At 44.2% G+C, this 16,952-nt stretch overlaps 1 protein-coding gene across 5 annotated transcripts; it reads left to right on the top strand.

The window, feature by feature from the left end:
* Window positions 1–291: 291 nt before the first annotated feature.
* Window positions 292–15,667, top strand: cep170ab (centrosomal protein 170Ab). 5 transcript variants are annotated; one of them, XM_030428975.1, is made up of 19 exons: window positions 292–424; window positions 1,940–2,086; window positions 2,180–2,269; window positions 3,009–3,087; window positions 3,300–3,358; window positions 3,748–3,895; window positions 4,559–4,696; window positions 4,872–5,318; window positions 5,415–5,620; window positions 5,892–6,020; window positions 6,112–6,244; window positions 7,501–8,973; window positions 9,073–9,316; window positions 9,454–9,562; window positions 9,662–9,820; window positions 10,235–10,323; window positions 10,725–10,818; window positions 12,674–12,725; window positions 12,847–15,667. In XM_030428975.1, exons 2-19 carry the CDS (start codon window positions 1,982–1,984, stop codon window positions 13,098–13,100), a joined length of 4,008 nt encoding a protein of 1,335 aa, XP_030284835.1. In that variant the 5' UTR covers window positions 292–424; window positions 1,940–1,981; the 3' UTR covers window positions 13,101–15,667. The 5 variants fall into 5 exon arrangements, with proteins under 5 accessions (XP_030284835.1, XP_030284811.1, XP_030284812.1 ...); XM_030428951.1 differs by having other exon boundaries at window positions 5,415–5,785; XM_030428952.1 differs by having other exon boundaries at window positions 293–424; window positions 1,943–2,086; window positions 5,415–5,785.
* The last annotated feature ends 1,285 nt before the right edge of the window (window positions 15,668–16,952 follow it).

The raw sequence follows: 16,952 nt of genomic DNA, 5'->3' as shown, positions 1-16,952 counted from the left end.
CTTCAAAATTGCACAGACGTGTTTTGTCCTAGAGTACAATTAAATTATCAAATACTAATAATGCTGCAACTCAAATGCTAAAAAAAAAAGAAATGTGTGTATAATATTTGGCTTATTATTATAAGACATTATTCCCCCATAACCTTTATCATGCTTACTGTTATAAACTCTTATTTAGACCAAGCCTGTATTGCTTGTCTCATGGTTCGCACTCACTCCTCTAACATGACCCACTCACGGTTCGCTGTCACTTCACTGTTACATAACCCGGTGCGCTCTGCCTCCCTCAGTCAGCCCACAGCGCCACCGCGGGGTGAAGACGCGGTGATGTCAGAGGAGCAGGGCTGGGCAGCGGGCTTGCAGGAGCAGCGGCTCCGCTCATAATCCTCCACACGTCGGATGCTGATCGTCCGCAGAGCACCTGGTGAGTGACATGTACGTTCCTGTGTGTGTTTGTCTGTGGAGCGGGCAGAGCCTCCCCGCTGTCTCGGGCTGCTCCCCCCGCGCCGGGGATGGAGGCGATGAAACGAGCATCGCCGTGTGTTTGTGCGGCAAACCTGGAGCGCCCTGTCGTCCATAACGGGAGAGACTCGGCTGCTCATTAGCGGACAGCCACTGTAACCCGATTTACAACAACACGTGAAAGCTGTTGTCGCTGATGTGTCTGAATTGGGCTATATTTGGGTGAGAGAGAGCGCGTAAATGAGGAGGGACATCCTGAACGAGCAGCATCCGAACGCTCCGGATGACAAGGCGCTAATAAACAGATGTACTACACATATACATTTATTTATTTATACCATCGTGTGCACGGCCTTTGTGTGTCAGTGGGGTTTTTTATAAGTGAATATCCATGTGTCGACCGGTGTCATGAGTGAACGGCTCCATGATGAACGCCGGACTGAGACATGGCCTAACTGGGCTAATTTTTCAGGCTCTGTCATTGGCCGACTGGCCCATCGCCTCCCCTGCCCCCCTTATGCACTTGATGCGCTGTCGTTTTTTCTTTTCTTTTTTTTTTTTTGTTCCAGAGATTTATATCCGGAGCCGTGTGTGGTCAAGCGTCTAAAACAGGCAAATGTGGGCCAGAGTGAAGCCAGGCCAGTGAAAGGGTTAACCAGTCCCTTCGTCCATGGGGAGATGGAGATGGAGAGAGGGAGGGGGGGCGGGAGGCTGTCAGGTCCCATTGGGAAGGATCTGATGCATAAACAGGACAGGATATGACAAAGTGTGCGTAATTAAACCCCGCTTATTCACCTATGGCTCGTTGGAGAGCGTGAGTCAGCAGCGGGGCCTGTGCTGTGCTGAGCTGAGCTGTGCTGTGCTGCTCATGATGCTCCTGCAGAGCGAGGACCGGCTGCTCATCTTCTCACTGAAAAGAGCTTGTTGTTGTCGCTGTTCTCGTGTGCAAGGGGAGAAGACTGGCACATCATATGAGAGCATTGTGGGGAGCAGAGGAGTGAGTTAACGAGAAAAAAAAACATCACTGTTCTCTTTATCCTCTCCGTGTTTCCTGCCTGCTTCTGGCCTCTGGTTGCTCTCTCTCTCTTTATCTATCTCTCTCTCTCTATCTCTGGCTATTTCTGCAGAGCATCTAATTCAATAAGGCCGTCCTCAAGTGTATAATCTCAACCAAGTCATCCTCACTTCCTCTCAATGTCTAATTCCTCCCCTGTTCATCAGTGGTGTGGCGCTCTCTTTGGTGGCCGCGCAGAGCGACTCAGTCCAGGAGCTCATAGGGTTCCTGTAAAACTGTTTGTGGATTCATCTTTGTATGTTGGAGAGATATGGAGAGATAAGCGTGTCAGTGTCCTCGGGCGCTACTTGAAATAGCCTCGTGCGTATGGCACACACAGATGTTTAAGTAACGTTCTCCTGACTCATGAGAAGGCTCCAGCATAAATAGATGGATGGCTTTGACATTGTGGCCTGTTTCCAGCAGGATGCGTTAAGGGTCAAAGGTGAGCTCCCCGAGGCAGAGATGAGTCTGACGTCCTGGTTCCTGGTGAGCGGCGGGGGGACGCGCCACCGCCTCCCAAGGGAGATGATCTTCGTGGGGAGGGACGACTGCGAGCTCATGCTGCAGGTAGGCCCTCTCTTCATGCGGCGGCTGGATTATAATCTGAAGCGCGGAGATTAGCCCGGATTACAGTGATTGACTGGATTTTGTGTGATTTAGTCCCGCAGTGTGGACAAACAGCACGCTGTCATCAACTACGAGCCGAACGCAGACGAGCACAAAGTCAAGGACCTGGGCAGCCTGAACGGGGTGAGTTTTTATATCGATCCACTGTCCTGCATCTGAACTGCTTTGTTTACTTACTGCTCAGAAAAGACACAACCTCTGATATGACACCAGAAGTCCTCCTCCACTAAGAAGTGTTTTTGTTTATTGACACTTTTATCAGTTGTCTCATTGTGCGGATGGATGCATGTGCAGAGTCAGTTTTCACATTCACCTGCAGTACAGGGGAAGTTACTCTGTGCTCTCCTTCAATCTTGAGTTCAAAGGTGCAATATGTCCAATATGACCAGAAAATGTCTTTTGTCTTTTCCTCAGCAGATGTTTGACACTTTTGATCTTTTGGTCGAGTCGTTACACCTCTACTGCTACTGATATTTTGTATTGATCACCTTGATGGGATACCTATTAAAGTTAGCATGCTCCCAGTCCAGATCGCTAGCTGTATGGCTAACTGAGCTAACTTGCTAACGGCAGCTACAGTTTGCAGCAGTTAGCAGTTGCTCAGGGGATATGTGGTTCTGGTTGCAGCACGTAATCAAGAGGTCGCCCATTTTAACATGTTGCACCTTTAACATAATCAAATACACTTAACCTCTCCATAGATACAAAAAGACAAGACTGGTGCCAAAAAGCAGCTTAAAACAAAAATTATTCTTCAATTTGGTTGAAACTTCCCATCCATATTGTGGTTTTTGGTTGTTTTCAGTACCAGGTGTTAATATTAACCTGTAGTTCTTAATCCCACTCCGTCTTTTTTCTGCAGACTTTTGTCAATGACGTCAGGATACAGGAGCAAATCTATGTCACACTGAAGATCGACGACAAACTGAGGTTTGGATACGATATCCTTTGAATATGGCTTTGTCTATCTGTGAAACCCAGTGACACCCAGGCACAAGGTCAGTGTGGACACGGACGACAGTGTAACTGTATCTGTTCCTGAATAGCTGTGAATGCTCACTGCACTCTGCCTGCTGCATTATAGATGAGGCTATCAGTGCATGTTTCCCACCCCTGCAAAGAGCTTGTCGTCTTTTACCTTAACCTGCCTCACATACCAACCTGTTCACCGTGGTCCGAGGAGAGCTGCATATTCCGGAGGAGGCCCTCAAGGTTAGACATGTCATGAGAAACCAGCAGCCAGTGTGTTGTGTTAATGGGCAGAGTAAATATGTCTCCCAAAGGTAGTACGTGCTGGACTTTGGTGTTTTTCATCAGTGTGTATAAAAACCCTGAGATGTGGATAGAGCCATAAATTCTGCTGAACTGGGCAAAATACTACTTTTTCAAGACTGATGAATGTGCTGTTTCATCACAGCAAACTGCCCAGGCAGCTGTAGGAGGAAGGAGAGGATTTCATCTTAATGAGGATCAAGAAAATTCATCAATAATGTCTCTTCAATTATATGCTGCGGCTGAAAAACATCATGTATTGTCTGGAGTTGCGCACAATGTGCGAGACTTGAATGTTTATTGTTGCTCTCTCTAAACGCTCCTGCCAGCATGAGAAGTTCAGCAGTCAGCTTCAGCTGAACCAGAAGAAACCTCCAGAGGGGGAGGCGTCTAGATCTGAGGTGAAACCCTCTGTGGCGGCAGAGGGGGCCGCCGCCAAGCCCCCCGAGACCGGCAGGGCGGAGGACAAGATGTCAGGTGACGCAGCGCACAGGACCGTTTATCAGTGTCATGGTAACACTATAATAACTATAAACTATAAATAAATGGTGATTCTTTAGTTAATTCAACTTTAGTTTATAGTTATTTCACTGTTAACAAACAATGAAATACATTATAAATCATTTGTTAATCAATTTTAAAGGTTTACAAACATCAGTTGTGAACATCGCTGTCTTTGTTAACCATTTACTAAGTATTATAAACATCCGTTGCAACATGCTTAATAAATGGTTTATAAATCATTTAATTTATTGTTAACATACCTATTACATAGTGTTACCAATGACACATTCTTAGTCTTCAGATGTCACTTTAACATATTTACAGGAGCAGTAGTATGGCATATTGATGCTTAGTTATGTTCAAAAGTATTTTAGTGCTGTGAGGCATGCTAATGTATTCTACTTAATCTTTGACGATTATTATTAATTGTTTATATATTTGTCATAAATACTTAATGGGGGCAGGGGTGAAAAGATAGATAAATTAATAATCAAAACCATAGTTAGTTGCCCTGGTAGCCCAAGAGTACTTAGTAAGCAGTTGATCTTCACTTCTTAAGCTTTCAAATGTTTAAGTTAAAGCAAATGCAGCTGTGACGTTCACACGTGAGGCTAATTTATGGGTTATTTTTGCCAGGGGATGCAGCGGTGTTGCACAGAGGCACGCCCCTCTACGGCCAGCCTGCCTGGTGGGGAGATGGAGACAATGCCGACCATCAAGCTGGGAGGCCTGAGGACAAGAGCTCAGATCGGAGGAGAGAAAAAGCTGACACAGGTATTTAAAAAAACAACTTGTGACAAAATGTGGATGGTGTTATTTAAAATATCTCTATCCTGCTTACTTGGCCTTTAACAGCTTTAAATATGTTCAGTCTGGGTGAATATATATTATACCTCCCTTACAGGTAATAGACTTTGCTAAAAACAGATGTTTGCTTTGATTCTGACAGAAACCAAGAAAAGTACAGAGGCCCTGAAGTCTGCCCCACAAACCAATCAAGAGCCTAGCTACTTTGAGATCCCGACCAAGGACACTCCCTCAGCGGGTAAAGCGAGCGGTGAAGCCCCCTCACGGGAACAAGAGGGTGGTGCGTCTTCCGCTGCAGAACCCGCCCATGGCCACGCCTCCTTCACCATTGAATTTGACCCTGGGGCGACAGCTAAAGTGACTGTCAAAGATCGGGTGGCGAAGGTTGGGCCGGAGACCAGGCCTCGTCCTAAAAGGGCTGTCGGGGAGGAGCTGAGTCCACTTCAGACAGCCATGGTGGCTGCGGAGGTCAAAGTTGCCGACTGGCTCGCTCAGAATGAGCTGCCACTGGCTCTCAAAGACACGGTTGCAGAGGAGGACGGGGAAAGTGTGAAGAGTGATGTGCCTGTACAGCTGAAAAGTCTCAAAGGTGAGTGGCGTTTGTTTCTGTCTTTAACCTAAGAAGTGTGTATTACTTGCTTGCTTACACTCATCACTGTCTTCTGTCTGCCTCCTCGCATGACAGACAGTAAACATGAGGACGGTACACAGAGCGACTCAGAGAACGCACTTGGAGAGCAGCGCAGGGCTGCTGCAATGGATGAGCGCTCGTGGGGGCTTTGGGGCGGTCCAGGGATGAAGATCAGAGAGGGTCGGGCTAACGTACCAGAGGGGCTCTTTGCAGAGGAGGACAGCCCCGCTCGTCGTCGCAAGTCTTCGACTTCCAAAGTGGTAGGTGGATTTGTGGAGAGGCGACGTGGCTCGGCACCACATCAGCAGAGTGGCCGTGATGAGTGCTATCACCATGGGGATGATTATAGTGACAGAGGGACGTATACCATTGAACTGGAGAATGGAGATCATGAAGAGGAAGAGGCTAGGAAAATGATTGACAAGGTAGTAAAAGTAAAGCCCCGTTATTTGGATTTAGTTGAAAGTCGCCGTCACGATCCTTTTCATGTAAGTGTACGCTTGTTCACTTTTGCATGTGTGTATGTTGCAGGTGTTTGGTGTGGATGAGCAGGAGGCTGTGTGTGTGTCCAGGTTGCGCGCTGGTGACCAAAGAGAGAGGCTCACCTCACAGAGGTCTGACACCGTGGACAGAGGGAAGCCTGAACGCATGGAGACAGAGGTGCACAGAAAAAATCACTATCTGATCACTAATCGCTACTGCTACTCTGTTAGGACACTATCACTTACGTCTTGTATCATTCTTGGTCCAGGTTCTGCCTGAGGAGCTAGTGGTGGGTGGTCCACGCTGGGTGTCGCAGTGGGCCACTCTGGCTGCAAGTCACATTAGGACGGACCCTGAGGGTTCAGGAGGGGAGAGTCACATCATGGTCACAGAGGACAGAGGTATTTAAATCTCATCTGGACATCAAAGAAACAAAGATTTTGATTGGTCTGCTCATTTGAAGGTCATGGTCTAGATTGGTTGAAATTTCTGAAATTTCAAGAAATTAACTTTCCACCATACATTATTAGTAAAATTAATTAGTAAGTGGGAAACCTGGCCTAATTTACTGACATCTTCTGATGAATGTTGTCTCATCAAAGTATTCTTCTCACAGGATTCAGGTAAATATTGTAATGGTGTCAGGATATTGCTAATTTAAAGGCTAACTCCACCAATTTTCATGTGTTTACACGTCTTGGGGAGTGCTACTGCATATGTAAAAGAAAAGTAGTGTTTAGCCTTTTGAGGCTCCAGAAGAAGCTGCATGCAATCTGATAAATTGCCTCCACTGATTTCATTCAGAGGTTAAGTTGAATTGTGGGTAATGTAGGTACCAGCTTTTCAAAAGGAAATAAGTACGTAGAATAAAAAAGGCCATATTTGTGGTTCTGCTGTATCAAACATCAGCTTTTCAAAATGTGGCACCTGCATTACCCACAATGCAACTCTGCAACTGTGTGACATCACTGGAGGATAGTTGCCAGATTACATGCAGCTTCCTCTGCAGCAAAAAAGAGAAAAGAGCAACAAATTGCTTAACTGTTTTCACATCTGCTGCAGTACCCAAGACCTGTAAACACTCTGTAATGGGTAAAATTGGTAGTTACCCTTTACAGAAAAAAATCACTATATAACTTTTGCAACGCATAGGGCACTCTTGCCACGAGAGGCAATTATGGGATATTCAGTTATACAGCATTTTATCTAAAGTTTGCTAACATTAGCTTAAATTAGCCACCATCAGCTACAGGGCATAGTAAGAATGGTATAGCTGCAAAACCTCCAAGTGTACTGGAGTGAACAAAGCTGCATTTAACTGGTGATGAATTCAACATTTGATCTGTAAGAGGAAGATTATTAGTTCTTGTTTAAAGTTACATGGTAACTTGTTATGCTAACAATCTCAGGTGGGGTTTTTTTACTGTAGAGGATCTTGACATAACATTTTCAGCACTATAACAATGACAGACTGCTTGACAGTTCATTAAAGTGTGAAGAATATGATAATATTTCATGGGCTATCTGGTAGAAAAGAAATCGCTTAATCAAAACCACATGTACTGATGCATCACTTCTACAAGCATTACCATTGGTAAGTAATACACATTTATCCAGGTACCCACCTAACTAATAAAACATTTTCCTCTCCTTTAAGCTGAAATAAGTGAGTCCAGCCACTCGGCATCTTTTGCCTCGTCTGGCTACACCGAGCGTAAGAGAAGAACCTTGCCCCAGCTGCCTGGTGAGGAGCTCGTCCTCGGACGAAGGACCCCAGGTTCAGGCCTGCGTGTTGATATGGGAGAGAAACAGGACACAGAGCTGCAGGAGAAGGAGCACCAGGAGCAGAAGATGGCTAGGGGAAAGAATCGGCCTGCTCACGGCACTGGTGGCTTAGGCAGTCATGGCGGTAGCCCCAGTCGCTCTTCACCAGCCAAGTCGCAAGACAGTGGTGGCGGTAGATCAGACAAGTCAGGTGTGTTGGCCAAGCTCCCACCTCGTCCACTGACCAGTGGGGAGAAAAGAATGGAGGAGTCACGGAGGAGGAAAAAGGAAGAGGAGAAGGCTAGGGAAAGTAGTGGAAAGCCATTGTTGAGGCAGGAGAGTTTTACTGTGGAGAAACCAAGCGCCAATGTGCCCATTGAGCTCATACCTCGTATCGATGGGCTGACACAAAGCAAAACTAAGGAGACTGGCATTGACAGCGCCACAATTCAGAAAGACTCAGAGGCTGTGGCAGCCTTTCTAGAGACGACTGTGTCAGACCAAGGTGATCCACCAAGTCAGTCCATTGAAGGCTCCATGTCACCAGAGTCAGACGTGGACACGACTAGCACAGTAAGCCAGGCTGATGGAGCAAGAAAAGTAGTTCAGAAACGCCGGACTCTTGCCGCACAGCAGAAGGAGAGAACCATAGTGTGCTCATCAAGCAAAAGCATCTCTGGGGCCCGAGAGACCCAGGACAGGAGGGTCAAGACTAGGGCATCTGGTCCCAACCCACAGCCCAACCGCCCCTGGACTTCCCTTGACCTCACTGACGATGACGTCAATTCCAACTCACTCCTCTCTGACTCCCAGCCCACTTCTACGCAGGAATCTAGAAGCTCACATGCCAGAGCCCAGACTGGGAGCACAACAGTGGGGGCAAGCACCAAGTCAAGTCGGGCTAAAGTCACTCAGGCCCCGGCCTCTTCTGCAGCCAATAAAACTGCCAATGTTCCCAAGCCCCGGCCCACCAGGGCTTCCCTGCTGAGGCGAGCCCGACTTGGGGACTCATCAGACACCGAGCCTGCTGATCTTGACCGGATGTCAGTAGCCTCTGAGGCCTCCACCACGAGTTCCACATCCAGGACAGGGATGGCAAGAAGGGGGATGTCCAGGATAGAGGCTCTGGCACAGCCAAGGAGGCCTAGGGTAGGTTCCCCGTCAGCCCAGAGTGACTCAGAGGCCACTGTGACGAGGAATAGAGGGCTTGGGGCTCGGAGTGCTGCGGGTGATTATGCCATCAGACAAGGGCTGAGAGGGTCTAATTTTACCGCCGTGTCTGGACCCAGAGCGAGGGCTAACAGCGCCTCCAAGCTGCCGGACAAGAATAAAAACACCTCTGCTTATGGACATGTCACACCCGCATGTAAGTAGTTTATTTTTATGGAAAAAGATTCCTTTCAAGTCCTTTGAAATGGAAGCACTATTATCTCTAAACATAACTTCCATTCTCTTCTATTATTAGCTGGCTCTCGGTGGCGCCGTGTGCCTGTGGAGTACGCCTCAACATCAGAGGACGAGTACGGCTCAAACCGCCACATATCCAAACAGAGCAACACACGGCCGTTCCCTTCCACTCGGGTAGCTCAGCTAGGAGGTTCAGCCCCAGCATCTCCTAGTCCCACAGGCCTGACCCCCCTGAAGCAGCACTCCAGGGAACAGGACGAGTACATGAGAGACTGGACTGCGCACAGCGAGGAAATAGCCAGGTATGTAGGTGAGAGGTTCAGGCCTCTAGCACCCAAATCTGTGCTGTTATAACATTTCTTCATTTTGTTTTGGGATGTGCAGCGCTTTTCATGGAGATTTCATATTTGGGATTGTATATATGTGTGTTGGTCATCAGGATAAGCCAAGACCTAGCCAAAGACCTAGCCATGCTCGCCAGAGAAATCCACGACGTGGCAGGAGAGATCGACTCAGTCAGCCCTGCGGCCACTGATCCTGGAGCTCTGGTAGTCAAACATCATCAAATTCTACTAAAAGTTTCATTTTGAAGAATTGACCTTAAATAGGATCTGATTTCTTTTGAATGCATGCTTATTCTGTTTTAGATGGAGGAGCGTGTATTTGATGACAGCCTGGATGTAGGTGGTCCTGCAGATAACAGCAGCGTTATGGGAACCAATGGTCGGTCTGTGGAGCTCCGACCCCGAGGCTCCGGTGGGCAGAGCTCCCGCTCCATCCGCCGACAGACATGGAATAGAGATGATGTGAGTCAATGTTTAAATATTTAGCAAAAACTCAAAATGTACTGGCATTCTGCATACCGTAGGAATATTCCAGAGTCCTTCCAGTTTAGCCAATTTGCTGAACAACTGTATGGCATAAGATCATCATGTCAGCCTGTACTATGAGTATGCCACTAGAGGGAGCTCCCTACATGCCAATTACGTTCAGCCCTGAGCAGACAATCTGTGCTTCCAATTGGTCCTACAGCTACTGAGCAGATAAGACTATTTTTGTAAATGCATAAATAGAAAGGTTGTAATTAGGCTAAATTTAGCAACTGCATTTGAATGTTGTGTTAGCTTCTGTAGTTACTCTTTACAATGCCCCGGTCTGCATTCATTGTATGACACTGTAAAATAAAAAGGATTTTGATGTGTGTCTATTCATCCCGTCAGCTGGTGCTGGACAGTTTGCTACTAGCATCTGTGACTCAACTCTCCACGAGGATACGTCAGTCGGTTGACAAAACAACCTGCAAAATCAGGTGAGCATTGTGACGGATAACCAAGCGGAAAGGTAGTTCTTGGTGGGATGTGCTGCTATTGTAATTTGGTGTTAATATAATACTTAGAAAATTCCAGATGCAGGATAGATGTGTGGAAGCAGGAACATGTTATAGGCTATAGTGTTTTATGTCAGAACTAGGCCAACCAGCACAGCCTGAGTGGCACATCACAAAGGCTTAAGCTGACAACCGGCTACATATCTTACTCATTATCACACGCAGGATGACAACTCAAAGGCCTCTTTCCATTCCTACAATCTACAGACAATGCGTGAATGAAATCCCTTTTGTTAAACGTCAACTAATCTGTCAAGAGGTACAAAAAAAAAAATGTTTCATGTATTATCTTTCATCTATTTTTGTATCAACTTGCCTTCCAGGATCCTCTTCAAGGATAAAGAACGAAAATGGGAAGAGATTGAGAACAAACTGCAGGCAGAGCACGACTCCTTGCTGCTCAAGAGCTCCAATAAGGTGATGAGCCTGTCCAACTCTCACACTTTGTCTGTTTTATCTGCTGAAGGTTCGTGAATAGGCGAGACAGTAATATTTATAGCTGTGCTAGCAGCACTGTTGGGATGGCAATGTCTGTCGATGCACCTTTTGTCCAGACTGAAATATCTCAACTACTGGATGGATTACTGTACAGTTAGGTTCATTAATGTTCCCTCAGGATGAAGTAATCTCTATAGTGATCCCTCAACCAAATTTCACATTGTCTGAAGTCTTCGTATTAATTATGCTCCACTCAGCCTTAGCTGTACTTTTGCCTTTAAGCTAATATTAGCACTCCATGCTAAACTAAGGTGGGGAACATGATGAATGTTATACCTGCTAAACATCAGTGTGCTAGCATTGTCATCGTGTAACTTCAGTGAGAGGGTAGGATCACAGCGTTTGAGACCATAACATTGTTATGACGTAATGAGTTTTTATTGTAGTTAGCACCTACATTACATATTACACATTGTTACAGACTTGGGATTTGTATTTAAGACAGTGGTGTTGCACTCACAAACTGTGGGCAGTGCCAAATCACCACAAAATGCCAATTTCTACATAATGTTGCTTTAAATGGAAGTTTTATATTGTATCAACATAGACGTAATTTCTCCTGACTTTTGATGAGGTGAAACCATTAAACTACTTTTTCTAGCATTTTGATGCTAACGTTGCGTATGTTTTTAAAAAAGAATAACTGAATTTAAAAACATTTAAATACAGTTTGAGATTAGGAATTTATCAACATAACATATTTAACATAATTTAATGTACACAGTTTATGCTCCTTCTCTGTGCCCCCTGGTGGTAAGGAGGCCATAGACCTGTGCCTGGATCCAGCCCAGGCTCTACTCAGCTTTAGGACAACCTCACAGAGGTGCCAGCATAGCTATAGACTCTTTTTTCAAAATATGTTTATTTTAAAGTCATGCCTGAATCATCATGTGGTTGTAACCATGGCTGGCAGCTCTTTTGCAAGATAGTCACAATTAAACAGGATGAGTGTGTGGCTATGTGGATGTGCCATGTGTGATTATCTTATCTTCATACCTGTATGGCTATAAATTTGACTGAAATTTGTTTGGAAGATCTGTACAAACATTTTTTTCAAGTGTAAAGAGCTGCATCATGTTTGTTGATTGTGAGACATTTAGTAATCAGCATAATGTTTGCCTCTTGGCATTAATTTGGCATAAATTCATACGAAAAGACAGTGACTGAAAGGCAATTTGATATGGCTACAGTAATTAAATAATTTGCCTAAGAATCTGTTTATGTCTGTAATCCATTAGCTTTTCAAAGGATGTGAGTAATTTACCCCTTCACGTCTCCGTAGCTGTATAAGCCACACAATCTCTGATTACTTACTGGAGTAATCATAGTGAGTGCTGACAGTATTACATCTGTCGGGGTGAACAAATCAAGATCAAGATACTTCAGTCATACACATAACATTCAGACTGCCTTGCAAGTTCCCCTTTTGGAGGGCACGGCACACCAAGTATGGTTGTTTTGATGGAAAAGGGAGACTTACGAGCTTTTGTTGCGGATGCAAAAAGTTTGAGTCCACAAAACTTCGTGGCAGTCATAAATTCTGCATTTAACCCAGTCTGGCCTCGTGTGAACCCCCGAAGAGATATGTCTACCCACCAAACAGTCACAGAGCTCATAAAGCATTACTGAGTATACGCAGCACGGCTCCAAACTTATTCCTGCCGCAACCGAGAGATGAACTGAGTTGATTTATGTAGTGTGCGAACTTTCACTCACTTAATCACATCCTCAACAAGTCATGATTCTTTATTTATGCTGTTATTTATCTTAACAGGAGATTTCAAGCATCATTCACGACCTGAAGAGAGTGGAGAGACAGCTGCTCGGTATGGACGTGATGCTTTTCTGATGAATACTGTAGTGTCTAGTGTAACTATCACTATTTTGTACTGCTTGAAACTTTGTTAAAATCAAGAATACTCATGTTAAATGTTTGTTTTTGATCAGTTATCGACATGATGGTGGACCCAGACGGCACCTTGGATGCCCTGACCACCCTGGGCATAACCAGCCCTTTGGCCGACCAGAAGATGAACCCTGGGACTCAGCAGGGGGCGTCAGTGTTGCACCCTGGAGCTGGAGCTCCCCCCAGCACATTCCCTCCATCCAGGCCTGAAGGACTCGCCACTGAATTCTGCGGACCTCCAGAGCATGCAGGGCAAGACCCAGGGAACCAAAAGAGCTCTAGACCCTACAACTGATTCACCAAGGACATCATTTCAATGCATCCTTTATGTTGGACATATCCTGACGCTCCTGGAAGCAGACGACATTGTGAGGTTAGAAGGTTTTAGACTATTTGGTTTCATACAAAGGAGGAGAGTGATGCCTGACTGCCCCAGCTGTCAGTCAAACTGACTCATGATGGGACTTTAAAAGTCCAATGCTACCAAATAGCATTTTTCTTGGGATGTGAAATATACAATAAAAACTTTACAGTATTAATTGGTGGGCTAATCAAGAAGCTATGACATAATAACCCATCTGTGTTTTTGTGTTGCGGCTCATACCTATTATCCATTATCCTGCAATATGTTAAAAGATGAGAGGATGTAAGGTGAAAGATTAGCTCAGTTTTGCAATTTAATTACAAGCCTTCAAATCTTTGTGTTCGCATCATAAGCTCGTTAGTCAACTGACTTGAAGAGGCCGTTTACCCCGTGATTTGGTGGGAGTTGTAGATTTCTGGAGATGTTGGCTGTAGAGATGTCTGCCTCCTCTCGAACATGATGGTACTAGATGGCACTTGTGATGCTTTAAGTGCCAAAAAGAAACCTTTAAAAAATCAACAGAAGTGTCTCTTAAGAATTATCAATCCAATCCACAGACCTTGTCGTGAGCAGGTTGATGTAGTAACTATTTTATTTATGTATCACTGTGCAGAATGAAGTGTGCATCTTCTTATGGATGACAGACTAGCTAACCAAGCTAATTAAACTAACTTATGTTACAGCTGAGGAAGATGCCATCAAAGGTGCATTATGTAAGAGTAGTCCACCTGTCAAGTTCATACTCTGAACAAAATGAAGGCAACATATCACCAGAGTAACCGTTAGCTGCTGGTAACTGTAGCTGCCAAAAGCTAGGTAGCACAGTTAGCCATGCAGCTAGTCCAGGCTGGGAGCTCGGGGACCAGGGTAGTGTTGGCGTTTACAAAGCTAGCACAGATGTGTTAGACTAGGACGGCTGAGGCTAGCTAGTTAAATACATAGACATTATTACATCACAACTCTTTTTTCATCACATGCTGACAATAATTTTAGCAATTTTTTGAATGTTTTCTAATAAATGTTTTACATAATGCACCATTAATGTTTTCATCCTGCGCTGTCAAGTGCACGAGCCCCTCGTCCACGAGTAGCCGCACCCTTCCCTCTGCCCATTGATATGTTTGACTGGTGTAGTTCAGACACAAAGAGCAAAGTTCTTACATGAAATTGTTCACAACAAGGTCAAATCATGGATTATTTTGACTAACCAGGTCATGATTTCTGGAAAGAGAAAGTGCTGTTGAGTTTTTCAGATGTAATTTTTTGAAGCTTTGAGCTCCTCAAGCCCACTGCCACCTAGTTCCTTTATAGTCGAGAGAGGCCTACATCTCTACAGCCGATACTTTCAAAAGCAACCCACACCTAAATGACCTAGATGAATATATAGCACTACAGGAAGGAGGAAATATGATTTTTTGATTTTAGGGTGTAACAACCCTTTAGATCTAAGACAGAAACCCAAACCAGAAAGGTACAATGGTGTCAAATAGGATTAAGCAGAGGTATATGTGAAAAGTGTTCTTCTATCCTGCCATAGAATTATTTATGAAAATAAATATGTTGTTGGCCTGTTGCAGTTGCAATTCCAGAGCCCGTCTCAGTAATGATTTTCCATCAGAAAAGGCGACGTTGCTTATTTGCTGGGAAAAGAACTGGTTATGTACAGTATGTACCGGTGTAAATGTCTGTTATATTTAAATCAAAAACTCCCTTCCATGCCTTTTTTCTTGTGGCGATGTCATTTGAAACCAATGTATCAAAGATAGACCGTGTGTGTCGATAGAAACTATGAAATCAAATGTAGCTCCCAGAAAGGTTTTTCCTATTCCAAATGTATTTTGTCACAAGTGCCCTGGATCAAACAATCATTACAGTCGGAGATAAGAAATGCTACCTTGTACAAAGTGTGTTGAGGCGGAAGTGAAATTAGTTTTTTTTGCACATTACAAAGCTGATACATGTTGATACTCATCTCTGAGGGACCAGGACAGGGTGTTGCCCCCCGTGATACTCCCGCATCATGTTAGTGTCCTCGACCAAAAACAAAGCAGGGTGAGAGCCAGCTGTAGACGAGCGCTTTGTCCAATGATTTTTCTGATCACAAACAAAAATGTTGTGTTTGAACCAGCATAGACAGGGGCTACCTCCGAGTCCCGCAGCTGTATTTCACTGTTAACGATGCAAAGGAAGGATGGACACTGTAATGACCGTGGGTTTTTCCAATGTCTCGCCTCATACCAATGTTTACACATGAATGTATCCTGATCAGAACTGTTGACAAATTTTAGCCAAAACAACTTTATTAAAGATTAATATTTGCATTTTGTCTTTAATTCTGTTTGAGCATTTGGAGATTTTTTTTGTTTGGATGTTTTGTATGAAGTTTTTCTTTTTTTTCTTTCTTTGTAACGATGTTAGGTTAAATGTTGACCTTGCAATACCTGTGTATTGTTTGTCTCATTTCCAATAAAATGCATGATAATCATGACCTAATTTGATTGTTCTGGGGTTTGTGTTTTTTTTTTACTTTTACAGATTTTTGGTACTTTCACTGTGCTTGAGTATTTTCATTGAATGCCGCTTTATTCTACATCACCTTTCAGTGGTAAATATAGGAGTTTTAATGCCCCGGACAATGTGCTGAGACCCTATTTCTAATGTTTCTAAAGTTTGTCGCTGTTCTGAGCATTATTTGTGGCTTTTTGGTGGTGGTTTATAGTTGGATCCATTTACTGCAGTGTATTGTTGTCGTACGGTCGTTTCTGAGGTTGATAAAACTCCGTAAATTAGCGGTCTGCTAACTCGATCTCTCGAGAGGGAGTCTAACACAGTTTCACGATGATTTAGACCATGGATTAAATTTACACCGGAATATCCCTTTAATTCATTAGCTCGAACGCTGAAAGGGGTCAAAAATAGTTATTTTGAAAAGTACATTACTGCTTCTGATTGTTCATTTACCTGAAACAACTACATTATTTTTATAATAAAAAAAAGTTCAGGTAGGCTCAGTGTAGACTAATGTGAGTGATGAATCCGCAAAGAAGTATCACCCAACAATGTAGTTCCCCTCAGTTCTGCGAAGCTTTAGCATCTTTTAGCTCAATGTTCTGCTTTCATACTGGACACAACTTTAACTGTTTTGATTCGGCATCACCACCCAACGGCAAAGATTTGAAACCAGTCATTCTCCTCTCCCCCTCATGCTGATGGAAAGTTGTGGGAAGATTCGTAGTGCCACAAAACATTTCTGGAGCTTCATAGTAAAACAGTGTTGCAGTGTTCTCCTAAGCAGCAGAAGCAGATGGAGACTTGATTTGAAACATTAAAAAAGACGGCCAATAGGAAACACAAGATGACTCCACACAGCTTGTCTGGCATGACAGTGTCTCTGCAAGCGCCAAGATCCTAAATTGATTTAAAAGAATGTTTTTAACGTCTTTTTTTTAGGCCAAAGTCTTTACTGTTACTTCTAGGTTAAAGTATGAACACACACCCCAGGTGAGCAGAAACACAACTCCAGATGAATTATAATGTTTCTGTGTGTTTTCTGAGTATGTAAGTGAATGACCTTATGCTACCACGATCACCATATCAACCCTGTAGGCTTGAGGAAAGGTTGAATGCCAAAGTTACTTGAATCGCTGGTAACAGAGTGTTTTCACATATTGGTAACGTATAAATAAAAGAAATCAGTACTTCTGCTACCCCTGATTCTTTATTTGCTATTTGAAAAAGGAAAATATGTTAAATACAGTAACATATATAAGATGTGAGGTCGAA

The sequence above is a fragment of the Sparus aurata genome, chromosome 1, assembly GCF_900880675.1.
Source record: "Sparus aurata chromosome 1, fSpaAur1.1, whole genome shotgun sequence".
NCBI classification, from domain to species: domain Eukaryota; kingdom Metazoa; phylum Chordata; class Actinopteri; order Spariformes; family Sparidae; genus Sparus; species Sparus aurata.
Note: the sequence above shows the minus strand (reverse complement) of the source record. Positions and strands in the feature narration are given on the sequence as shown.